The sequence below is a fragment of the Diospyros lotus genome, chromosome 4 (genome assembly GCF_014633365.1).
Source record: "Diospyros lotus cultivar Yz01 chromosome 4, ASM1463336v1, whole genome shotgun sequence".
NCBI classification, from domain to species: Eukaryota; Viridiplantae; Streptophyta; class Magnoliopsida; order Ericales; family Ebenaceae; genus Diospyros; species Diospyros lotus.
Genome location: NC_068341.1, coordinates 2,605,482 through 2,632,695, shown reverse-complemented (window position 1 = coordinate 2,632,695; position 27,214 = coordinate 2,605,482). Strand labels below are relative to the sequence as shown.

Here is a 27,214-nt window from a genome sequence, read left to right as displayed (position 1 = left end):
GTGAAGAGAAAACTTACCAAAATTTGGAAAGTCATATGAAAATCTTGCAAGTTTTCTGCTCTTTAATTTTTCTTTTGACCATGAATGTTGGTGATTGTAAATGGAGGAAAAGGCACGGAAGGAAAGGGGATGACATTGAACCCTCGTTCACTTCCCAATCTCGACAAGCCATTGGGCAGAAAGACTTCGAATAAATAACTTAAAAATAAAGAGAAGCAAACCGAAAATGAAGATATACTAAATTATCACTATTGGAATCAAAAAATAAAAGTGAAATAATAAAAAGTTGAGCGACATGAGAAAATGTTTACTCAACAACAGATAACATTGGAGCAACATCGTAGATAGTTAGAAATTGAAGAAATAGAGTTAAAAGTTAAAAAGAGGCAAGTAAAAGTTTAAGAAAAGTGTAATGAAATTAAAATCCCGAAAACTGACACCATTGACATAGATCCAATTTCCAGAACATTAAAATAACTTGAAAATAGAGATTATAAAAAAATAAGATTTTAATTTTTAATCATTATTTATTATATTATTATTATTTATAAAAAATTATGTATTAAGTTTGATTATTATGAAAATACGAAATTAAAAATACAACTTGAAATTGAGAATGGAATTAAAAGTATTAACTTAAAATTGAGAAAATTATTCTCTGCCACGTCATTCTCACAAATACTCAGTAAAATCTTATTATATTTAAATTTAAAATTTAAAATTTAAAATTTAAAATTTTAACTGTAAAAATATATTTATTAAATTATGACAGTTATGAAAGTTATATCCATTAAAATATAACCATTAAGTTTAATTATATTTTTTAATAAAAAATATTAAAATAATACCTCTATTTTAACACTTATCATTAAAATAAATTTATAATTCAAAAATACCATAACAAACCCTCCAAAATGCCAACTCCCTTTAAAATGTGTTTGATAACATTTTAACTAGTTAAAAAGGAAAATATTTTTCAACTTACATATAAAATAAAAACTATCACCCCTAGATAAATTTTTTCATAAAAAAAGTTAAATAATACTTTAATAATTATACCATAAAATTTAACTTTATAAAAAACATAATATGCCAAACAACAAAAATAACATTCAATTCCTTAAATGAATTATTTTTCCTAAAATTTTCAATCAATCAAACACTCTTATTATTATTCGTAGAATCGCTCTAACAATTGCATCATCAAATATTCTCTATAGACTCTAGGTTAGAGATTACCTTCAGACTAAGAGGACAAGACTTTTTATTATTATTTTTATTATTCAGGGATTCGTTTGACCTTTCGTGCGCTAATGTCATGCTATCCCCATCCCTACCCTGCTTTAGTCTTCACGCAAAATCGTTGGGCGGATCGAGGGTTTCAGAGACGGACGACCTGACGCTTGGATCGCCATGTGCACGTTAGAGAAGCGCGGAAGCATCTTCTTCTTGACCCTCACCGGCGGCGACGAGGAGCACCGCCTAAACCCTAGCCTCATAGTATCGATCCGATCAGCTCTGAGCGAAGTGCGTCAGCAGTCCACTCGCGGCTCGGTTCTCATCACCACCGCCAGCGGCAAGTTCTTCTCCAACGGCTTCGACTTGGCGTGGGCAAAAGCCGCTGGATCCACCGCTGCAGCCAAGGACCGAGTCTTGCACATGGTACAACTGTTCAAGCCGGTAGTGGCGGACCTGATGTCCCTCCCGATGCCGACGATCGCGGCGGTGACCGGCCACGCCGCTGCAGCCGGGATGATCCTGGCGATGAGCCACGACTACGTCCTCATGAGGAGCGACAGAGGCGTGCTGTACATGAGCGAGTTGGACATAGGCATGACCTTTCCGGACTACTTCACGGCGATGATGAGGTCCAAAATTGGATCGGCGGCAGCTCGGAGGAACGTGATGATGAAGGCGATGAGGCTGCGAGCAGCGGAGGCGGTGGCCATGGGGATCGTGGACTCGGCGTACGATAGCGGGGATGCGACGGTGGAGGCTGCCGTGCGCCTGGGGGAGGAGCTGGCCAGTAGAAAATGGGATGGCCAGGTGTATGGAGAAATACGGAAATCTATGCAGCCGGAGCTATGTGGCATCCTAGGATTGGCCGATAAGCTCGTTATAGCCTCTTCAAAGCTCTGATATTTTCTCAAGTGTTTTCAGTAAGATATCTGTATTGTGAAATTTTGATTTTGAGTTTGCTTCGTGTCCTGATATGCTAAGTGCTTGTATTACCACAACAATTATCATTACTTTACTACAAACCTGCCCATCAACTTGAAGCTAAAAAATTACTATGGTTTTGGAAACAAATTTTTGGTTTCAAAACCAAATAACAGGGTAGTTCTAGAATTGCATTTGTCATACTATGTCAATAGCTCTACAATGCATATTGTGCTAACCTGTAGGATTCGAGACCTGAACACCAGGAGCAGCATTCTGGTTGGGAACGCTAAGGTCAAGAGTCCCCCCAAATTGCAAAAACTTTACAGCTGCTTGGCCAACTCACTAGAGCTAACATCATATTAGTGACGCATGACCGGTTCCCAGTTCAGCCATTGCAACCTTAGTTCCAAAGACAGGAAAAGAAAAGTCATTTATTATATACGTAAGAGTCTGTCTAGTCCTTACAGAACATATCAGGAAGAAAATCTAAAAAATGGAAGGGAAACATGGAATACAACAAATACTAGCTTTAGGATTCTAATTATATGCATTTTCTTCAAAATCAAGACTTTACTCGAAAGGTTTCCATACTTTGTTCAGAAGAGAGCATCACTCCGACCGCACAGTTTCCACTTGTAACTCCATTGTGATCTGGAAAAAGAAAACATGGAAAAATGCAGTCTCAAGAATGACTTGAACAAATTCAAAGTCGAATAAGCAAATGAAACAAAGTTTTCTCCAGTGTATTGCTAGACTATTTCACAAGATTTAAAACAGCAATGTCCACCTTCTAAGAATTCATATAGCACATTGCTTGTGCTTGAAGAAAGTAGGAATCTTTATATTTTCTGCCACTTCCAACATGAATCCCACTGCGAATCCAATCCTCTCGATGTATCCAGGCATCACGACCAAAATCAAGAATGCCAAGAATCTGCAAGGAAAAATAAACAGCTGAGCTGTCTTTTTCTAATTTTCCACATGTTACCATCAGGAATCAGAAGCAGATTTAACAGTTATTCAATCCCAAAATTAGTTCAAAGTAAGACCATCCAACCAACTCGTTGTGCATTTCAACCAATTTTAAGCTTGAATAACTTTCAATCTGCTTGTCAATTTCCAACAACCTTAGGTCCCATGAGTTCATCATAACCTTGTCTTCGATGCCATCAACCTAATTTCATTCGGTTTGGTCCAATTTTGCGCTCAAAGTTGGCTCCTTAACTTAGAAAAATTGGCTTATTTTACAATTATCATCAAATTGCACTTAGATTCATTCCTTTGTGAATCCACTTTTTTGGTTCTTCTGGATCCCTTCCAAGGCCCATTAATTTTCCAAATTATCACTAAGCCTCCTTTAGGGTCTATTTCAATTCATTCAAAATTAATCTTCAAATTTCCAAAATTACTAAATTTTTCAGATATTACATCCCCTTTTACTAAAGTCCGGTAGCCTCAGGTTCTCTAAAAAAGACTTTACAATTACACGAGCAAAATAAAAAAAGTGGGCAGAGAGACATGCCTTGCTGTAGGGGCCTAGAGGTGATTCCAACTGTGTGACAACAGTACTTTATTGTGTTCTGAAAAGATTAAGATATAGTAGGCCCAATATATAGACTTAAAATGAAGAAAGATGCATCGCTGCTTTAACATGAAATTAAACCATTAAACCAGAACAACAAAACCATAATTCCTTGCATCTCCCCCCACTCTTTTACCCCACCAAGGAGGAGAATAAGAACCAGAAGAAAAGAAGTTTGACCATAGTCCTCAATCTCAACAACTTCCTATGCTATCAAGTAACCCTCACAACCTGCATTTGTTGGATACCAAGAAGAGGATAGGAATTGATCATTGCTGGAACCTAGCCTACTAAACAGCAAGTGAATCTAAAGCCCCCAATTACAACTGGTGCACCAATAAGAATTGAACCCATAACCATGTGTTAGGAGAAACTGTGGAAATAAGTCTTAAACACTTGGCCATCCAGCTTTGGTGGTTGGTCTTTCATTTACTCATAGTTATCAAAGGCGTAAGGTGCACATTAGTGCCAAAGCACGAGCCTTAGGCACAAGAGGCACACATTTATTGAAAATGATTATAAAATACTTAATACACTATTCTTTTCATATGTACTTACAAGGAGGTAGATCCAAACTCATAAAATCATAAATGACAACCCACCCTACTCTGTAATAACACTAATATTATTGCAAAAAATCAATTAGTTTATTCTAACTAATTATAGAATAAATTAGAAGAAAAGAAAAATTATAGCAGAAAGAAAGAAAGAGAACTAGTTAAGAGGAAAGAAAATTTATAAATTAGAAGAAAGAAATAAATATTACAGCAGAATACATCACAGAAAGTTACAGAAAAGTAATTAGTTTCTTTTAAATTACAAAAAAACAAAATAGAAAAAAGAGAAAAAAAATTAGTTGATCATACAATGAAAATATTTGTTTCTTAGCAATTAGTTTCTTCGAAATTGCAACAGAAATTAGAAGAAAGAGAAAAAAGAATAAAGTAGAACACAGTGAAAAACAATTACAACATAGAATTAATTTCTTCTGAATTGCAAAAGAAATTAGAAGAAATAAACAAAATTGAAGCAAAACGCAGACATAAGTAGTTTTCTAGCACTGCCAAAGGATTCTGGCGAGTGGGAGATCTGGCAGACCTAAGATGACAAATGGACAAGAAATAGGGTTTTAGTACATTTACATATTCAAGGAATGTGCATCATGTGCCATGCGCCTTGCATGAGGTGAGCACCTTGTGCGCCTAGGAAGCACCTCAGGCATGGCACTGAGCTTCAGTAGTGATGAGGTGCACAGTGCTGCACCTCGTACCTCACGTGCACCTTTGACAACTATGCAATTATTTTCCTAATAATAGTACAGTTGGTCCACATTAAGTTTTCAGTGTATGGGTACATAATATCTCTGGTTTCCAATAGCCAAATGTCTTCAGTAGGGACATATTTTAAGTATTAAAATTGTCCAAGAGGAAAATGCTTTTTAAGTAAAACATTAACACAAAACTTTAATGCAATTGATTGCACTAAACTTCTCTGAATTGATTTAACTGTAAAAGGATCCTTGGAAGTAATGAGGCATATTAAACTTGCAAAATAATGACAAGGACTGACTTACTGCTCCACCTTTCCATGTCACACAGGTTGGATTTGTTCTTGATTGCAAAACCTGTACGATTCATATCAATGTAAAATAAAGGTCACCATTTGACAAAAAGACATCATACAATGAGCAAAGGTATAGGCAGAAATGCAAATGCCTTGACATTGGGCACATTCAAGATTCAACTTAAAGAACTAAATAAATATCAAATAAGGAATGTGTTCAAAAACAACAAGGCAAAAAAAAGAACCAGAACCTACTGATGTAAAAATCTTGGTGCATACAAGTGCACATGCATGATCAAAAGTTAGTGATATTGTATCTTCACAAATACAAACCATAAAAACCAAATGCTGCAAATATACAAATATTTTTCCATGACAACTTTCACGTGAGTGATGTAACCAACAAAGTTGTAGTACAGACGTATAATAATTATGTTGCTGCAAATATAAAGATCAAGACGGACAGCATCTGAATCATGATCCATAAAAATCTTTACATATTCACATCAAAAGTTTCAGTTGATTTAATAAGCATTTTTCTTTCCAAGTTGCACAACTGTAAGAAATTAATCAATTGTTACACTGCAAGGGAGGAATTTATAACAAGAAATATCAAATTATCAACTGACCTCCACGGTATCAATTGCTTCATTGGGAGGAATTGCGTGTAGTACTCTGCATGCATAATAGTGAACAATAACTCTTAATGAAGATTATGGGACTTTTCAATCATCCATGGACACTTAAGCACAGCATATGGAGCTATTAGGTTGAAATGACTTCATGTGAGTCCAATTATTAATCTTGATGGCACTGTTAGTCTTGATTCACAAGGCTTGAATATGACATATTATTCATTAAGAGAATTTGATGAGACAAATTTGGCCAAACAAAAATTAACAGATAGGTTAAAATCAGGGAGGACCTCTAAACCTGTTTGCGATGTACAGATACGAACATTCTCAAGTAATATTTCAAAAATATCTTAGTGAGAAAATTTCCTTTTATAACTTTGAACATGTATAATGACAATCGATTTGTAGCTATTAGCCAGCAAAAGATATTCACAGAAGTAGAAAACTATGAACTAAGTAGGCTTCTGTAATCTGCTAGACATTTGGTCAACCAACAATTTGGCCTATACATCTAGGGGTCTCATTCGTACTGATGCGACACTGAAGTTAACTTTTAATTTTCATCCAAAAAACAAAACAAATGATTGAACAAAACGGGTGCCTGATGTAATGTGCTTCAGACTATTCAAAGAATAATATTCAAGCTGGATCTTTAGCAGAGCAAAAGGAAAAAGTTAAACCAACCTCTCCTCCACTGCAGGAATAAGACCACCTGTCAAAGCCACACCGCCAATCTAAAGCAAATAATTGTCATTTCTTCCGTGCTAAAAAGAAATATTCTAAAGTAAATGTCACAATTTAGATAAGCAATAAAGCTAACCAGTTGTATGCTACAAAATAATCTTCTTTGGAGTTCTATACGCCCTGCCAATAGAAAACCAAATAGATAAGTATAATTCAAATCTTCCCATATCAGAGCCAAACTCTTACAGGAAATCAACCTGTTGAAAGAATGCTCTTTGTGATAGCATCTGCAAGACCAATGTTATCTTCTTTCTTTGGTTTAGTTTGAAAAAATGAATAACTGTCCCACATTGGAAACCCACTGTTAACACTGGGATACAGTCCATCTGAGTGCCATGTATCTTCTAGCATATCTTCATAGTCATTAAACCTAGTGACGTAAAATACTTATGTGTCAAATAAATAAATGAATGAAGTAATTCACCACAAAGTAACTTCACGATGTAAAGTTTGAAAGTTACACACCAAGAACGGGGTGGTGGAGGATACACATCTGGAACCAAAAGCATTGGATAGAACAAACCCATAGGGGGAACCTATTTCAGAACTATCAGAAATTAATTGCATTCTGGAAGAAAAGGTATCTGTATTCTTCCTACACTGATAAAGAGCCAGTATTTATCAAGCAACCAAATGCAATAATATTATTGCTCAAGAAGATATACATTCAGTGCTGTTAGCCTTGTCTTATGAGATCCAGCAGGCATCCCATCTTCATATGAATGAACCACAGCAACGGCTTCAACTTCCCCCTCCTGGACAGAAGGAAGCTGGATTAGCAGGGAGTATAATCAAGTATAATGAGGCATCTATCTAAACATGCTCAAGCCATAGCTGTGATATCTAAGGCAACCACAAGCAATTTATAAGGTACAAACGTCCACATGTCCAAGAGTTGCACCTTATTGCGACTACTTGAAAGGATGAGTCATTTTTTGCATTTTGTTGAGGGTATATTCTAACACATTAGTTTCTTCATAACAGTATTTTCATAAGGAATTCCAAGTAAAATAAGTATATACATGGTTTATTTAGCATATAAAAATGAAACAGACAAGTGCATAGATGCATTCTAGTGTCCACATCTCAGGAGTTGCTGTACTTTTGGTACTCCTGTCCAGGTCAGGATGTGACACCCAAGTTAGCACAAAGTACATCATATATGTGTTTAAACAAAACCATTTCAGTCCTGCAAGAAGAGATTGAGCACATGATATGGGAAACAGAGCGCCAACCTGATAAAGCCGTTAATATCCAAAAATCAGTACCCCACAGGTAAAATCATCATTGTGAACTACAAAAAATGAAGATATGCAAAGGGTGATGCATAATCTCAATTTTTGAATGTCAAAAATTGCAATTATGAACAGTGTTCTAAACGGCGCTAGGCACTAATCGGGCGCCAGACCGGGGCCTAGCGCCTAAGGCACCTAGGCGGGGTATAAAAAATTATTTAAATAAAATTTATATTATTCTAAATACACATACATACATATATATTCATATATATATAAATAAATTATATATATAAATCTATCCCTATTTATATATGTATAAAGTTATAAACACACATGTATATATGATATATTTATATATTAATAAAATTATTATATTATATATATATATAATATTGTGCATAGGGGATTAGGCCACAAGAGGCGACGGCAACGTCGCAACAGAGAGAGAGCAGAGTTGAGACTCAAGAGAAAGAAAGAGAGAGAGAGAGAGCAAATCTTCTGCAAGCGGCGATAGTGATTGCAACTACAACTAGAGGGAGCAAGCGGCAGCGATGTGCAACGAGAGAGGCTGAGGCACAAAAAGAAAGTGATGAGAGACAGTCAGCGACGATGGCAACAGAGAGAGTAAGCAATGACGACGGCAACAGAGAGAGAGAATAGGTAAGGGAGAAAAAACCCTAAATCTTCTTAGGCACTACAACAGAGAGAGCAAGCGGTTGAGGCGGTTCATGGGCCTAGGCGGCCGCCGTTGCTGATTAGGCGCCGCTTAGTACCGATTAGCCAAGTTGGCGCCTAAGGGGGCCGATTAAGCCAAAATCGCGACGACCAGGGACCGCCTAGCGCCTCAGCAACGCCTAGGCGGTCGCCTAGGCCAATTTTTAGAACACTGATTATGAAACAGTTCCTACACATAAATTCCACAAATTGTGTTGTGCAATTGATAGGTTGGATGCTCATTCAAAAGGAAGATTGTAAATGAGAAATATTGGAATACTATGCATTTAGCAAACATACTTTCTCTCCCATTAGAAGTAATGGACAAATGTGAAATTTATGTGGAGATAATGGAGAATTAAAGTTGATAAGCCGAGATTAAAGATGACATAAGAAGATTTGAAGACCGGTTGCTGCATAGATAAGAATACTGAGTATTTAGGAGATAAGATAACAAAGTTGATTTAGTTTATCTAGAGATAGCTAGTTTATATTTAAATTTATCATATATGTTGTACATAGAGTAGACTCCAACTTAAGGTAGAAGACTTATATATAGTTGTATATTTATTTCCCTTTGTTACAATTAATAAAGTACTCGATTCCAGCCTTAGAATCGATTTCTTCATGATTTCAAAGCAGGAGGAGGTGTCGTTTCCTCCTGTTATCACACCCTACAACCATTAAGCCACTGTCAAGTTCTCGGCACTACAAACCAAAGTATTTGCCACCAATTTCTTTCTTTGACCCATAGACACCAGAACCTCCTACCAAGATGGCTGGCACAGGCAGCAAGTCCACCGATGCAGGCAAGTCCACCAAGATCATCCCCTGTCCAAATAACAATATTGTAACCACTGATAATAACAACACGTTCACAATTACGGGGGCATAAGCTCAATGGTCAGAACTACCTTCAGTGGTCACAATCAGTGTTGATGTTTATCTGCGACAAGGGAAAAAATGACTACCTAACCAACGCCACAATCAAATCAGGAGAAGAGGAGCCAGGTTACAGGGTTTGGAAGTCAGAAAATAACATGGTGATGTCTTGGCTCATCAACTCAATGACCAACGAAATCGGTGAGAATTTTCTGCTTTATAATTCCGCACAAGAGATTTGGGAGGCGGCTAACAAAGCCTACTCACATGCTAAAAATACCTCAGAGTTATTTGAAATTGAGAGCATGTTAGATGACCTTAGACAAGGTGATTCCCATGTTACTAATAATAACTCTCTAAACAAATATTAGCTTCAATAAGATAAGTGTGATACTATTCAATGGAAGTGTACAGAGGATGTAGCTACATATTGAAGAAAAGAAGAGGTTGTACAAATTTCTTATACGTTTAAACAAGAACCTAGATGGAGTACGTGGAAGAATCCTTGGAACAAAGCCCTTGCCAAACCTTAGAGAGGCTTTTGCTGAAGTCCAAAGGGAGGAGAGCCGTATGAAAGTCATGCTCAAATCTACAAGTCCAACTCTGGAACAATCGGCCCTGGTCACCCGTAGCAGCCAACAAATTCAATTTAAACAAAAGAAGAACCGACCATGGTGTGAGCATTGCCGGAAGAATGGACACACTAAGGACACTTACTGGGAAATTCATGGAAAGCCTCCTGACTGGAAGCCAGCCTATGAAAAAAAGAGTGGAGGGGCACTAGCTTCAACAGAAGAAACTGCAACAACCTTAGCACCAAATCTGTTCAGTAAAGAACAGATGGAATGGCTCCAAAATATGTTTGGGAAAACCCACCAAATCTGTTCAGTAAAGAACAGATGGAATGGCTCCAAAATATGTTTGGGAAAACCCAGATCTCTCAGCCCTCTAACTTGGCATTTGACTCTATAGCTCTTAAAGGTAAATCTCTACATGTTTTGACTGCAAAAAGTGAATTTCCTACCATATGAATTGTTGATTCAGGGGCTTCAAATCATATGACTGTAGAAATTGTACTAACTAATTTTCAACCTTTCAAGCAAGATTGGATGGTGAGGATAGCAAATGGTTCACAGTCAAAGGTTGCTGGAATAGGTTCAGTGGAAATTTATGGAAATCTGATCTTAAAATTAGTTCTTTTAGTGCCAAGTTTAGATTGCAATTTGATATCAGTAAGAAAATTAGCTACTGACTGTCATTGTGTGGTTAAATTCTCACAAAATTCGTGTGAATTTCAAGACCGGAGTTCGGGAAAGACGATTGACAGTGCTGAAACATGTTCCAGCCTCTACATCCTTAAAGGGACTCCTCATTCTAGCAGTAAACTTGTTCAGTCTAGCGATTATTCCTGTTTTAAACCATCAATTTGTTTATCTCATTCCAACAATAATAGTGCTATTATGTTATGACACTATAGATTAGGCCATCCTAATTTTGTTTATCTTCGTAAATTGTTTCCCGCCTTATTTGAGAATAAAGATTCCCATATTCTACAATGTAAAATCTGTCAATTCTCTAAACATATACGAAGTACTTATCCCAACCAACCCTATACTCCATCTTCTCCTTTCTCCCTGATTCATAGTGATGTGTGGGGGACTTCTTGGGTTAGAAGCATTACTGGGGCACGTTGGTTCATATCTTTTATTGATAATCATACTCGGCTTATATGGGTATTCCTTATGAAAGACAAATCTGAAACTGGTTTTATTTTCCAAACCTTTCATACAATGGTGCAAAAGCAATTTCAAGCCAAAATTCAAATTTTAAGAACGGATAATGGCAAAGAATACTTCAATACTATTCTTGGTCATTACCTATCCCAACAAGGCATTATACATTAAAGCTCATGTGTTGATACCCCCCAACAAAATGGGGTCATCGAACGAAAGAACCGACACCTATTAGAAGTGGCAAGATCGTTGTTGTTCTCTACTAATGTCCCTTCCAATTTTTAGGGTGAGGCCGTCCTAACGGCTACCTATCCAATCAATAGAATGCCCTCACACATCCTAAAATATCAAACCCCTAGTTAACTTCTTCTCACTCTCTTTCCTCACTCTTGGATTCTATCCCATGTTCCTCTCAAAATTTTTGGTTGTGCATTTGTTCATGTATGTAACCATCTGAGAAGCAAGCTTGAGCCTCGGTCACTCAAGTGCATTTTCCTCGACTACTCTCCTCATCAAAAGGGGCTATAAATGCTACTCTCCCTTGCTTCAAAAATTCTTTATTTTCATGGATGTCACATTTTTTGAACATCAACCCTATTACCCCAAAACTAATATTCAAGGGGAGAATACTCAAATTTTCTCTTCAGAATATCAGTTTTGGAAAGGTCCTACAGATAGCCAACAGTGTGAGCAGACCACTGAACCTACCTCTATCTCCTCTAACGGCCATTCAGCTCCTCCTATCAAGGAACCTCCTAAGTTTACCACCGAATTTCAAGTTTACTCTAGAAGATAGCCCCGATCTAAGGAGAATGAGGCTCTAACGTGTTCTGGGACTATCCAAGAGGCTGAATCGATTCTTCCGGCAGAAGGAGGAAAGAAAATGACTGGTGAGAATACTGATATTGTGTCTATTGGTGATGAGGATTTACATTGGCCTACTACCTTGAGAAAGGGTGTAAGATCATGTACACAACATCCCATACAAAACTATATCTCTTACAAGGGGCTTTCACCAAAATTCAATGGATTTGTTTCTAATTTGAACAAAGTGCAGGTTCCTAACAACGTTAAAGAGGCGTTCCAACACCCTGGATGGAGAGAAGCTTTTCTTGAGGAAATCAGGGCTTTGGAGAAAAATGAGACATGGGATATCACTGATTTGCCTCTCGAAAAAAGACCAGTGGACTGCAAATGGGTCTTTACACAAGGATGATGGAAAGATTGACAGATTCAAGGCCCAATTAGTTGCAAAAGGCTTCACGCAATCCTATGGTATTGATTACCAAGAGACATTTGTCCCCGTGGCAAAGCTAAATACTATTAGGGTCCTGTTGTCCTTAGCAGCAAATTTGGATTGGCCTTTACATCAGTTAGATGTGAAGAATGCCTTTTTAAATGGAGATCTAGAAGAGGAAATTTACATGGAAATCCCTCATGGATTTGAATCTGACCAAACAAGAAACAAGGTATGCAAGCTAAAAAGATCATTATATGGGCTTAAACAATCCCCAAGAGCCTGGTTTAAGAGATTTACAAGGGTAGTCAAGAAGCATGGATATAACCAATGTCAAACCAACTACACTATTAATCAAGCACTCCTCAGAAGGTAAAATATCAATTCTTATTGTATATGTTGATGATATCATTGTTATAGGGGATGATATTATTGAAATCCAAAGCCTCAAAAAGATACTTGCAAGGGAATTTGAGATCAAAGATCTTGGGGGTCTAAGATATTTCTTAGGTATGGAAATGGCAAGATCCAAAGAAGGAATTTCAGTCTCCCAAAGGAAGTATATTATGGATCTCCTTGATGAAACAGGAATGTTGGGTTGCAAACCAGCAGAGTCTCCTATGGAATCTATAACAAAGCTTGATGTTGGCAAAGAAAGTACTCCAAATGACAAAGGGAGATACCAAAGACTAGTGAGAAAGCTCATATACTTATCTCACACTAGACCTGATATTGGCTTCTCTGTAAGTATTGTAAACCAATTTATGAATGACCCCAAAGAAGAGCACTTGGAAGCAGTTTATCGGATCCTAAGGTATTTGAAATTAACTCCTGGCAAGGGATTAATGTTCAGAAAACAAGAAGACCAAGGAATCAAAGTCTACAGTGACGTCGATTGGGCTGGATCAATCCTTGATAGAAGATCAACTTTTGGGTATTGTTCATTTATATAGGGAAACCTAGTTACTTGGCGCAGTAAGAAGCAATCAGTTGTTTCCAGAAATAGTGCGGAGGTTGAATTTAGAGCTTTGGCACACGGATTTTGTGAAGGAATATGGTTGAAAAGACTACTACGAGAATTGCAAGTGAATATAACCGAGCCAGTACAGATGTTATGTGATAACCAGTCGACCATCAGTATTGCTAAAAATCCAATTCATCACGACCGAACGAAACATGTGGAGATTGATAGACATTTTATCAAAGAAAAATTGGAAGGAGGAGTTTTCAAGCTAAACTATACTCTTACTAACAACCAAGTGGCGGATATTCTCACTAAAACCTTGACAAGAAGAATATTTGATGAATTGAGTTGCAAGCTTGGACTGAACAACATATTCAGCCCAGCTTGGGGGGGAGTGTGGAGATAATGGAGAATTAAAGTTGATAAGCCGAGATTAAAGATGAGATAAGAAGATTTGAAGACCGGTTGCTCCATAGATAAGAATACCGAGTATTTAGGAGATAAGATAACAAAGCTGATTTAATTTATCAAGAGATAGCTAGTTTATATTTAAATTTATCAGATATGTTGTACATAGAGTAGACTCCAACTTAAGGTAGAAGACTTGTATATAGATGTATATTTATTCCCCTTTCTTACGATTAATAAAGTACTCAATTCCAGCCTTAGAATCGATTTCTTCAATTTATAAGAGACTTTGGATAAGCCATGTACAGATTCTCTTCATACAAGCATCATTTTTGCGATAAGTATAAACTTCTTATGTATATCAAACACAACAATTCAACAAATAAGCACACAGAGGACAAAAAATACTATAGTCCAAGTAAAAATACAGCTCAGAATCCAATGAATTAGGGCTTAGTACAATGCATCACTCTCTGGGGCCCATTACACTTTCAGGGTTATTAATGATGAGAATGTAGCATTATAAAATGTCCAACTATTTGCAAACATTCTAAATTTTTGCTAGCCTTAGTATTCAAACAGTGCAGCTGGGTTGGAGGAATTAACAGCCTATCATATGCCTCAGGCAAAACCCCTTTCTATCTATTGTAAACTTGAAAGTCTGTCTATTACACTACATAGACTGTAAATGGGCTACTAACTAGAAGAAGCTCCCACAATTTGAAAAGTCCGTAAAACATATTTCAGCAATGCAGAAACAACAGGGCAAAAGCCAAATATTGTAGGCATCATTGTCATCCAAGTTCAAGAATGGAAAACAAAGAAGATTCCCTTCAACTGATTATAAATTTCTAACATCTATATTCACATAGAAAGGCCAAATCAGAAAATGGAAAGTTCCAAGCAAAAACCACCACACACACTGTAAAGAGAATGAAGGTAATTATGAAGTATATAAATGTGTATCTTGATCTGGAACATTACATCAGTTATCTAGTATTCAGATAGACCCCATGGGCCCATATGCAACCATAAAATCATAGAGGAATGATGATGAATTTCTGAAGTGGATAGGAATCCAATAAAAATGTCTTCACCAGGGAAGGCTCAATAAGTATCATAAGAAGCCAACATGCACTGACCCCATCTTTCACAAAATGAATCCAGCTACTAAAGAATTGACAGGATCCAATGCTAAAAATTATACGTTCTGTTTCTTCTTGGAAACACAGGAAAATGAAGAGAATCAAAAAGAAGGGAAGGATGAAAAGTGAAAAGAAGTAAAAGATCAGAATCCTTTTATACTGAAACCTGGTATTAGGTAATAAATTGCTTCCAGCTTTCCAACAAGACCAAAAAAAAAAGAAAGAAGACGAAATTTCCAAAGTTTTGTGTCCCTTTCTTCTTTAGTTCCAAGTTCCATATCCATTCAAAAGGCCAGAATAAAGAGAGAACCTCTTGATAACTATTCTTGTTTTACAGATAGGTTAACAAAAGGATTCCTCATTTGCATTTTTAGAAGAAAATTCCCCATGAGTTGTCAACGGATAAATAACAAACTTTCTTAAACATGGTGTGACAGGTGATTGGGAATGTGAACCCACTTTTATCTGGCAATAAGTCTCTTTAAGTCTATTAAGCATCAATAGATCCACAGGCTTTGTCAAAGCATCGGTCCGAATTGGTGGCCATGTCTGATGATGCCTCTGTGTCCAGAGAAGGCATCTTGCTATATCCTGGGAGAGAAATAATCGATTAATTTAAGAAAAGGTAGAAAAAATAAAAATACCAAAATACACACCAACCCAGACAGGACAAATCGAGAAGAATATGCATTGAATCTATTTATATCTCTAATATCAGAAATGCAAATTCTATTTACTTCTTTTCAAACTAAGTTTACATTAATAAACGTTCATGAGTCATACAGACAACTATACAAATTTTTATTGTAAGTAATATACATTCCAAAGCTTTGCCAAATGAAGCATAGGTCTGAATGAGGCATAGGTCTGAGTTTATTGTTTATTTTTCCCCCCTTCTAATGCAGAGAAATCTATCCAAATGAGGACTGTGGTAGACCAGTATCGATTAAGGTGCACCATGCGGAAATTAAACCCAAGAACTCCAAGTTTACAGCTAATCCCAGAGTTTGACTCCCGCTTCACTAAACCATCTAATGCAGGTTCAAACAGAATTCTAACAAAAGAAACAAGAACTTTTAATTCACAAAGGCAGCAAGAGAAATAATTATTAAACACAAAAGAATCAAGTATCCAGCAATTTCCTTAAGACACGGCAAGTAGGGAAAAGTGACCCAAGTGGGTTTTTGGAACCATATTTCAAACCTCTCCACCAAAGCGTAAAGCAATCTGTGTATTAGGTAGAGCCACTCCATCCTGAAAACAAATATAATAAGTTATGAAAATATTTTACCTACATCAGTTGAAACAAAGAAATTGATATGAATGCATAGGTGGCCAAATTCATAAGTAAATCATAATCAGCTATAATTTGTGCACCACCTGAGGGCCAGAGAATGATGACAATTTCCCTTTGTCACGTTACTTTGAATGATTAGAATGCATATGAGGGGTCAAATATAGCATTTACTGAAAGAATTTAAACACATGCAGAGTATGCAAGAAACAACAGTAGTTATTGGTGTTGCTCATGCAAATTATGGCATCATTGCAAAGACATCATAGCACTGGTGACTGCAATGATCTCTTAGAACTTAGAACTTATGCAATTATGCTAGTAAAGAGACTGAGGTAAAGACAGTGGCTTTTATAGTGTTAAATTCATGCTGATGCAAGTAGAGGCGTGATGCAGATCCCGAAAGAAAGAACATGAGAATAATCTCAAAAACTCAAACCAAATTCAATTCAATGTCAATACTCAAAGTCTTACCTAATAATACATCTCAAAAGGATTTATATAGACTAGAGATCCTAGCTAATTAGGAAATATATCAAAGATCAAATCCTATCCTAACTATCATCCTAAACCTTGGAAATATAAACTTTCCAAAATTAATTAGTTAAGAAATAAACAAAAACATTCAGCAAAAAAACAAAAAACAAAAATATTCTAAAACAAATAACAAAATATATTAATAATTTCTTCTAAAATATTTCCTATCATGTCCCCTTCAAGAGGTTCAGTGGAGGAGAGGGAATGGCAGCATTGACCATGATGATGAGGCTTCAGATTGCATAACCAATGTAAGTTCCTGCGGTGAAACTGGTAATAGTGCCAAGCAACAAATGATTTCAGTAGTGATACACATGATGTTAGTGGTGGTAGTAATGGCACAGATAGCATGTCATTTACACCGAATCAGTATGTGAAAATTTAAAACCTTGAAATACATGATTCTTTTGCTTTCCATCCAAAGGATGTACTCCCTATTTACACTAATTGCATGACTTCTCTGTCCACAGTTGCTTCCAGATGATAAAAGTGGATATAAAAGATGCTACCTGATCAATGTCTGTAGGATCTTATATATGTCTACATACATTGATAGGAAAAAATAACATTAACAACTGCCATGAAGTGGGTGAAGCCTGTTTAAAAGAAAAGAACAAAGAGATGGAGAAAAAATCTATATATCCTTGGGGAAAAAATTACTCAACATCTCAGAATTTCACAAAAGAGAGAGCGCAAAACTGAGCATGATCTTCCGAACCATAAGAAAAGGAAAATGAAAACAGATGTCAAAACCGGTACTCAATCTTGCAGAGGAGATGGATGAAAGGCATTAAAAAACCCAGACAAGCTCGGGTTTAGCAAGATGAATAACATGTCTGCAAAAAGTTGAATAAGCAATATTACCTCAATGCAGATTACAGATGTCACCTGGGCACCTATATTTACAACACATGCTGTTGATAACCCATTTCCAAAAACTGCAGCTAGACCTTCCTGGTCAAAACCATTTCAGAGTTAAGGACATCATCATATACTGACCAAAACAACAACAAAGCAACACATAAACAACTCCATAAACTGCTAAATAGGGTCTAAAACAAATCTCTAATAAACAGGAAAAGTAAAGAACATAGTAACTTATGCATATATAGAAAATAAAAAAACAAAGCAACCAGAAAAGTAAGACCAAGTAGAGTTCAGGATGCAACTCAAACAAATATGATCAAGTGAATATTTAAATTTTGCAGAAAGTTATAATCCATTTTAAGCATGTAAGTTGCTAAATTTGAAAGGGAAAAAATATCACTCAGAGATATTCAAGAAAAGAAAAATATGATATAGTCTTGAGAGAAGAAACTAAAAAACCAATGGCATGATATAGTCCAAGACAAAGATTCAAGCTGAATTAAATAAAATACACAATCATGCTAGCATGAAGACAATGTTCAGGGGGGCAAGTGCTGAGAAATCCTTTCAAAAGACACTAAAATATTAAGATAAGTAGGAGGCAAGTACCAAATTCTTAGCCCAGAACTGCATAATTGATATTGGATAAGGCTTCAAGTAAATGATTAGCATTCAAAAAGGATGGTTAGGATTTAACCCCCACCCCTTTTTTTCTTTTGTGGCGGGGGGCAGGGAGGCTGGTTTCAGACATGGAATATGACCCTTATCAGCCAAATCTTTTGCATAAGTGCTTCCTAGAAACTAAAACAGGGAACACGACCCCTGCTAGGTAATCATAATGCAGGATAGATTGAGATTGTTGTAAAAGGCCATTTAAAAGTGAATTCCTGATAAATTTTAGTCATGGAAAGTTTCTATCATTCACCCTCAAAAGGAAAAAAGGCCTTACAGTTCAAAAATGAATAGAACTGGAATTTAAGCTTTAGCTTCTGGAAAGAAGTAGAACTAGAACTTACCCTTTTCATTATATAATTATATGTTTTGAAAAAAAAAAAAAAAAAACAGATTACTTGATTTTCAGAAAATGGTTGCTGGAGGATCAGCAAGAAAAAATTTTAAGCCTGACAGGTCAGAAAAGGAATGAAATTAACTGAGAATAACTAGGGTTACAGTTTGCACAAAAGAAGCTGGTCAAGAATTGCAATCAACAAGATCATGAAAGCTTTTGTAGTTACTGAATCATACTCAAATCATTGGACAACAGGATTAGGTAACATAATTGAATCCATATGAAGACTGATAAAGAACCCCATAATCCATGCCAACAAAACCATAAAAAATTCCTGATGCATCCTTGGTAACTACAACCTAGTAAACCAATTAATTTTTGCCACTGCAAAACACCAGAAAAAGAGTAAAAAAGTTGCCTCAAATTATCCCTAAAATTAACTAAACAGTGTCCAAGAAACAATCTATAAAAAATTCTAGAGCTTGCTTGCATGCCGCATACCAAATTGCCCAAGCATTAGCCCACTAAAATAATCATTAAGTTCAGAATATTGATTGATCATCTTGACAAATTTTGGTTTGAAGGTAAATTTAGGGTACCCATTTTTCTAAAAGAGACTAGATGTGTATCTATTATTTTCCATGGTTGACTTGCAGCTATTACTAACCCCTCCTTCAGGTATTTTCAGTGGTGACAATACCATAACTGCAAAAAGTTTCAATTTGTTTACATAACTTTTAACATAAATAGAGACCCTCTGTTCAAAATATTGTCAATGAATAGAGTGCAAAGAAAGGCCTATTAATATTTCAATTGACTACAAAAAGAAAATGTTATTGCTATTCCTGTGTGCAAATAAATATGATTATTGCCACATAAATGTGTCTGCCTTTTCAGGTTATACCCATATTTTAAAAATACTGACATAAAGTGTTTCCATATCATGTAGTATCCAAATCCCAAGTCCATGTCACTGCTTTTCACCATTTTTGAGACGATAATTTTAATTATTGATTACTATGGAAAATACAAAGTATAAAATAGAACACAAACAATTGTGTATATATATTGTATCCATAATCTGGCAAGCAAATTTACCTAATATCCGTTCCATTTATCCTATCCTTTATTGATTTCACTTGAGACCCAAACCTACCCACTAGAAAGATTCCAACAAGATATTTTACCAAATCCTGAGTGCGGTTACTATTTAGACCCAAGCCTATTATGCTCTTTCAAATACCCAAGCTGGCAATCTATAATCTTATCCCCTTAACTTTATACTACCCTAAACCTACAACCTTTCTTGGTTTAAACCAACAATGAAAATTGGCACAGGCAGCCATGTTTTAACTTTCATAATCCAATACCACCACCATGACAACAGCAACAACAATCACAGGCCTTAATCCCACTAGGAGAAGATAATCCAACACCACAGAGAGACCAAAAATTTGAATTAGTCAGAAAGCTTAAATTAGTTAGAAAAGGTCAGGATGGTCACCAAGTAAAAATATTAGTTTAATGGCTGTCTCTAAACTACCCAGAAGCCACATTAAAAATGTGATAAGAAATTTCCATACCTGGTGGACCACTGCTGAACTAAAGTTCAAGTCTCGCAAAACAATAGACAGCATCTCCTTTATTTCTGCTCATAAAACATGCTTAAGGTGTTATTTCTTTTAAAGTTTATGAAGATGATGAGATTCTTGAAAGATAAAAGGGGGAAAAAAAGGAACATTAAGTCCATAGATAGAAAAAGGAAAAAAAAAAAACCTAAGAAAAAGCTACATGTTCCCATACTAATCAACAAAGGGAAAAGTAAAGAAGAGATACAATTGAATGCATACCACGATTATCAAATGTTTCTGGCACTACCAGAATAGCAGAAAACATGTTTCTTTCACTGTGAGGTATATGCAGTTTCTCAATCAAAATCCAGTCCCAGATGGCATGCAGATCCTCAAATACCTGCGGTAAAAATCAGAATGTGCTTATGAGGTAGAATACTAAAGAAAGCACAAAATTTTACAAGTCCAAAAGCTAATTATAAGACATCCATTCTTTTCACGATCAAGCAATAACATCTTTTTTTGTCACAAGGGTGGGGCAAACCCAAAATGTATGAAAGGAATTAGCACACACACAAAACAAAATTTAACATTTAATATCTCATATTAAACACTGCAACAAATATCACATTATGTGAAGTGGTTTTCCTCAACTTAGCCATACATGGATAGAAACAAAATAGAGTACTAGCTCCCTTGTTTGTCCTCTCCTTTTTTTGTTAGGTAAAGGAAGTTTGTCCCCTCCTTTTATGTGGGAGAAATTAGGGCCACCATGTAACTCTAATAAATAATCCTTAATACATTACCGTGCTAAAACTATTTGCACATATACATATACCCCCACTAAAACCATCAAGCTATGCTGGTAGTAAGAAGGGATCCTAATCTCATTAGGATTTAAGACTGGAACTCTTTTCAATTAATTTGAACTAGAATTGTTCTAATTCTCTCTTTTAGTGAGAATAATAAAGTCAATTGACCAATTATTCTTAAGACCTATATAAACCATAAGGCGCATGGAATCCTTGTCTTCCGCAATGCCCTGATTGACAACAATGATGGATGCATTGTCAAACCTAATTTAGTTCAATCCAATCACATGTGATTGACCTTGCAACTACAACTCCTTTGATTTACTTGCAACTCATTCTAAGCAACCAATACACCTTAGCCTATATCACATTCTTCCTCTTTACAGGAAATCATATATCTCATGCTGTCCAATCCAATGTCTTCATAATGATTCACCATGACCAATGTATGCATGATCAAATCTCTTGATTACAGAACAACCATATTGCATACGCTAAAACTTAGTAACCATACACAAGACAACCATGGTGCCTCAGGTCAAAGGATCACTTGTACTAATGCAACATGGAACTTGTCATTGGCAGGTGTGAAAACTCCATTGAACAATTACATAAGAGTTTTGTCAAGTTCAGCATACTTATTCTCTAATAAGCACCCAAATGGTTGCATTATTGTCATTACAAAAGTGATCTAAGACTAACCACCCTCTCATAAGTGCAAGCATGACGTGCTAGTCTATTAGGATAATCATTGCCCCCGTGAATACCCTATAGAAACATTCAGGATAAATTACTAAAAACATGTTCATAATATTAACCTCTTTAAGAATAATCTTTTTCCTTTTAAACTTAAAAATCCATAAACTTATTCATGTAAACAAATAATAAATGAGCGACAAACATGAATAGGTACTAGCCTTTTATTAATTGATGTTATATGAAAGATATAACAGCTGTCCAAATTTACAATGTCACTATATTGGATTTAAAGCACAATCTTAGCAACATAAACATAAGTTAATTTACTTCAACAAAACGGTACTCTAATTGAATTAAAGCAGCAAGTTTTGCAAGACTTGTGCAGCCGAAAACACACTAATATTGTCAGGAACCAGGATCAAAGATTCACTTCCTTTCTATCAAGAGAAGCCATGTAGTTCATATTCATAGGGAATCTTATTTCAATGTTTGAATAAGTTAAACAATGGTGCAAAAACACAGTACCTGCTGCATAGGGTAATATTGAGAAATATTAAAATGACCTCTACGAATTGGACGGCGTAAGCAATATGGCTCCATTGGGGATATTCTTAGAGCTTCCTCACCACAGATATACTCCCTGAATTTAAATTCACTCAAATCAGGTTCCTGGCTGGCAGTTCCTTCCTCTTGGGCTGGGGCCTCGCTAATCTCACCTTTGTTTGATGAACCTTCTGCACAAAGATGAACATTATTTATCCAATTCAAATGTTTAAGGAAATGCATAACTCGGGAATTGGCTTCCTTAGTGGTAGGAATAGGAGTTATAAACCTCCCTAACATACTATTGTAACAAATCATGAAGGAGACAGGACCAATCCAATATCAGCATCATTTTAGATTTAAGTAGGCAATAAATGGGCAAAAGAAAACATATCACGGAGTACTATTTTTACGATTTACATCTAGTCCACGAGATCCATGTCTAATAACCCCATGTGGCATTAACAACATGATTTGCTCCAGCCCAGACTTCAGAACAGAGCCCCCAGTCATGTAACCAAACAATGAAACATGCAATGTTTTGTGTGCATGTGAAGAGAGAGAGAGAGAGAGAGAGAGATCTTGTGACTATGCATGCTCAAATCCTTAACATATCTAAGCGTAGAAAATTGTAAGGAGTCGCTTGACTTGTTATGCCTTAATTCTGTGTCGGTCAGTCCAGATAGCTATTGGTGTCATGTCTTATTGCTCAAGCTACAAACAAAGTGATGCAGGAGTGTTGAGTAGCCTGGTTAGATTGTTTGCAATGCACTTAATTACCACTCTTAACTACATAGAGGACCAGAAGGATGGAGCCCAAGATAGCTGCCCTAGAAATAGTACCATATTATAAAAAAAACATGGCTACAACTTATGCATGTTCTTCTATTAAAAGGGGAATATACTCTTTCAATAGCTTGTTCTTATAAGTTAATTATTCTCACCATCCTCTACACAGCAGTTGATATGCACTGGTGCACAAATTTTAACAATCACCCAGTCATGATCAATTCTGTAATATATTAAACACCATTCATGATTGATATGACACTGTATTGACAACACAACATACACAATGTCAACATTAAGTGTACACAAGGGCTTAGAAGGTTCTCCTGTTACATGCACAAAATTCCCTTTTATTCAGTTTGGTGCCTAAGCAGTTAAATTGCTTAATGCTAACTTGCAGCAAAGAAAATAAATAAATAAATTCCACAAGAAAGTAACAGAAACTATGTTTGACTGAATGCATTAGCAATGTTCAATAATAACCACAATTTTATCATGCATTATGGCATCATTGTTGGCAATTGTACTAATTTACATGCAATTGACTGCATCTATCTGTTTATATTTGTTATGATGCCATGAGGGTTTAACAACAACTGTCAAAGGCAGACTGGGAATACAATCCAATTTTGGCAATACAATCAAACAAAGGATAATTTGCTGAAAATGAATGAATAAAACTGAGCGCATAAAATTTAACAAATAACCTAGGAAACCTAAATTTCCATCACTGTTCGCAAGATAGCAACAGATAGAAATAGACAAGCACATGGTGCAGGACAAGGGACAAGGTAGGTTACCAAGTGCTGAAGAATCAGGCCTCTTCTCCAACACATTGGTCCAAGTGAAAGCTGCCTCCTTCCTGTTGCTCTGAAAAGTATTAGTATATCCATCAACACGTCCCATCTGCAAGTTCAATTTATTAGTTTGCACACAATTACACATAGGTAATTTTATTCTTCATCTTTATAGCCACTTACTATCATATGTTTACCAAAAGCTCCACAGACCTAGGAATTTGTATAGCCCTGATATTTTTGAAGCAATTACAAACTGCTCTTCCAGTTCAAATTTTTATATCAAACCAATTCTTCTGTGGAACTGAAAATGAGAGGAAAACATATCCCCCCCCCCCCCCCTTTTTTTGGGGGGGGGGGGGGGGGGAGGAGAGGTGTGCCCCTATAGTATAAGGCCATAGATAGAAAATAAATGGAAATAAAGAATTTATGTGTCTTACTCCACATAGTGGGATAAAGGCTTGGTATGTTGTTTGTCAAATTTAAGCATGGAGGTCAAGAGTTAATATAGCTGACACCATCTAGTGGGATTAAGGCTTGTGTTATTGTTGTGTATATATATTCATGATAGTAGGGATATATTTTACCAAAAAACTGAAAAAAAAAAATTCTTTAAGGTAAGTTTTGTGATGAGATAATATTAAAAGTACTATACTCTGAACTACCCATTCAATGAGATCAGTTGAGAGAAAATTCTAAAGAGACAAATCAGAATAAGAAACCAAGGTAGGAGCCATGAAGTAATGAGCAAAGGAGTGCAAAAACAAGTTGACAAGAAAAGAACGTGAAGGATACCCATACCTATCAATTAGTTATAACACTGTTCAATTATCTGCCATTTGCACTAGAATGCCATATAGTGACACATAAAATTGACATGAGCGCCAAAATGTCAATGTGTGACATACAGTTCTAACCCACTTGAACAAGCAACATTGTTAAGAGAATAGAAATACATCAAGATAACAAACATGAAGTCACTCAGTTGTCATTGAAAAGTTAATCACGGTATTGGGACACTTGTTAAAGCTAAGCAACAGGAGCCATTTTACCTAATGCTTTCTCCCCCTTTGCTTCTTCTTTTGATTCATTTTCCACTTCTGCTAAGGCATTTCAGACAGTAACAAAAATTTTACACTTATATACGTCTGAAGTTCAGTTCCAGACATACACCAACATTAATTGTCTATTAACAGGAAAAACCCAGGATAAAGTTTAAACATGTATGAGTAACAAACTGACAGAACAGTTCATGTACCTTCCGTGGGAATGAATTGTTTACAACCTCTTCATCTAGAAAGGGAATCTTCAAAATTGATGCAATCTGCAACACAAAATGCAAAATAAACCAACTTAACTGGTTGCAATTATGTGGAAAGCTCACGCATGAAACCAAATGAAAAGTACATTCACATACAATATCATATGCCCTCTCACGCTCCATGTGCTGTGCTGTGGTAACCTGAGGATTAAGCAACTGCAGACCCACCAAAGGCAATAACAGTCAAAACCAGTGTACCAAAAAATAAAAAATAAAGCTGAAATTGGAAAACAAAGGATGAAATAAATTGAAGCAACTGGAAGAGAAGGGTTTGTGTTTTAAGAGTAGTAGTACTGTAATACTTAACTTGATCTTGAACAATTCTTTTGGGAGCTTTTGTTGCTCGTGTGGTGTGTCGAGCAATGCAGTGTGGGATGTTGAAAGGAGCATCTTGGTGTGCTAATCCTATCCGAATGTTTGCAGAACCTACAGGGGAATTACAGGCAATAAGGTTATTTAATTTTACACTGTTCGGTTTTGTAAAGAATAACAAAAACATAATAAGTTTATTTTGTTTGAAATATACACAAGGAAAAAGAGCAGAAAAATGAATTTCCACTTGATTTTCCCTTGGATACTTTCCTTCATGCCTACTACACTGAAAAACCAGAAAAGAGAAGCAAACAGAATATTTGTATCCATCGATTCAACTTCATCCCAAAACACCTTATTTAAAAAATAAATAGGAACATAGGCGTATATATAATAAATTAAATTCGAAGACAACTCTCCTAAACAACAAAATTACACAAAACCAGCACACCGATATGGAAAATTTATTCCACCGGTTTCAAAATCCAATTTCATGCAAAAAATGACATCAACATGAAAATAATAGCAATAATGTTCGCAAAGTATTCATTAATTTACGGTTCAAAGAACAACAAAAGCCAAAGCAAAAATTGAAAAAGAAGACGAATTGAGACACTAAGACATCCCGTTTACTTTTTCTTCACTTCCCTTTTGTGCTATCCTCGAGCAACAAACCCTAGAAAAATCACTGCGTACATCTATTAACTATTCCTCCACCATCCAGCATATTAGGGTTAGGGTTTTGAGGGGGACCTGGATTGATGACGACGATATTGGAGCCTCTTTCGGCGAGTAGTTGAGAGGGAACCACCGTCTTCAGGTAATCCTGAGAGTATAGAAACGACGAATTACAGAATGCATTCTGACTGATGGAAAGGTAGAGGGAAGTGATGCTAATGTTACCATGGCGGATGCTGGAAGCCTGAGACCGTTGTTCCGACTGAAACTGGAAGTACAGAGATAACGAGACCGACAGAGAGCGTAGATACGGAGCCGTTTGGCGTGTAAAATTATTTATGAAAATTACATTTTATTTTACCCTTATACTCTCTTTTTTTTTTTAATATAATCAGTCAATTTTTTTTATTATTTTAATTATATTTATAAATATATTTTTTAAAATTAATTTAATTAGTTTTTTTTTTAATAATTCAAACTTTTATTTATTTTAATTAATGTCAATATTTCTACTCAATTTAAATCATACACTTTTAATATGTAAAAAATAATAAAATAAGATAAATCAATTTAAATTTTTTTATACATCAAAATATAAGAGTTAAATTGATTTGAAAAAAATAAGTATATAAGTATAATTAAAATAATAAAAAACAAAAATTATCACATATAAAAAAATTAAAATATAAATATTATATTGACTCAAAAATATAAATATAGAGATAATGTGAAAATATAATATAAAAATATGAATTTGCCCATAAAGATTTATTTAACGTGTAACACATTATTTGCACGCGTATATGTTAAATATAAAGAAAATGTTATTAGTATATCTTTGTGTATATTTTAGACTACATAAAAATGTACTAATGACAAAAAAATCTCTCGTGAGGCACATGTGAGATGAGAGATATTTTGGTCATAATACTTTCTTATGTAGCTATAAAAGTGATTACATTTAGCATGATTCTAAA

At 35.7% G+C, this 27,214-nt stretch overlaps 2 protein-coding genes across 6 annotated transcripts; one reads left to right on the top strand and one right to left on the bottom strand.

Annotated features, from left to right (window-relative positions):
* Positions 1 to 1,296: 1,296 nt before the first annotated feature.
* LOC127798757 (enoyl-CoA delta isomerase 2, peroxisomal-like) lies at positions 1,297 to 2,501 on the top strand. The gene has a single exon (XM_052332351.1). It carries the CDS (start codon positions 1,414 to 1,416, stop codon positions 2,137 to 2,139), a length of 726 nt encoding a protein of 241 aa, XP_052188311.1. The 5' UTR covers positions 1,297 to 1,413; the 3' UTR covers positions 2,140 to 2,501.
* Positions 2,251 to 26,564, bottom strand: LOC127798754 (actin-related protein 9). Of its 5 annotated transcripts, XR_008022490.1 has the most exons (22): positions 26,463 to 26,564; positions 26,313 to 26,385; positions 25,555 to 25,673; positions 25,344 to 25,403; positions 25,185 to 25,250; positions 23,930 to 24,035; positions 22,323 to 22,531; positions 20,566 to 20,686; positions 20,299 to 20,363; positions 17,704 to 17,793; positions 16,212 to 16,262; positions 15,468 to 15,599; positions 7,353 to 7,442; positions 7,153 to 7,223; positions 6,885 to 7,057; positions 6,764 to 6,807; positions 6,628 to 6,677; positions 5,938 to 5,983; positions 5,319 to 5,369; positions 2,951 to 3,097; positions 2,755 to 2,814; positions 2,251 to 2,562 (listed from the first exon to the last, which is right to left on the bottom strand). XR_008022490.1 is itself a non-coding variant. In XM_052332346.1 (21 exons), exons 1-20 carry the CDS (start codon positions 26,463 to 26,465, stop codon positions 2,954 to 2,956), a joined length of 1,764 nt encoding a protein of 587 aa, XP_052188306.1. In that variant the 5' UTR covers positions 26,466 to 26,564; the 3' UTR covers positions 2,574 to 2,814; positions 2,951 to 2,953. The 5 variants fall into 5 exon arrangements, 4 of the variants coding, with proteins under 4 accessions (XP_052188306.1, XP_052188308.1, XP_052188309.1 ...); XM_052332346.1 differs by lacking the exon at positions 2,251 to 2,562 and having other exon boundaries at positions 2,574 to 2,814; XM_052332347.1 differs by lacking the exons at positions 2,251 to 2,562; positions 2,755 to 2,814; positions 5,938 to 5,983.
* Between the last annotated feature and the right edge of the window lie 650 nt (positions 26,565 to 27,214).

Bases quoted from the DNA above. Each gene is read 5' to 3' on its own strand.
- LOC127798757 (XM_052332351.1), top strand. From the start codon at position 1,414: ATGTGCACGTTAGAGAAGCGCGGAAGCATCTTCTTCTTGACCCTCACC.
- LOC127798754 (XM_052332346.1), bottom strand. The intron at 22,532-23,929 runs GTAACCTACCTT...ATCTTTGTGCAG, and splicing joins GCCTGATTCTTCAGCACTTG to AAGGTTCATCAAACAAAGGT. The intron at 7,058-7,152 runs GTGTGTAACTTT...TTACGTCACTAG, and splicing joins CCTCCACCACCCCGTTCTTG to GTTTAATGACTATGAAGATA.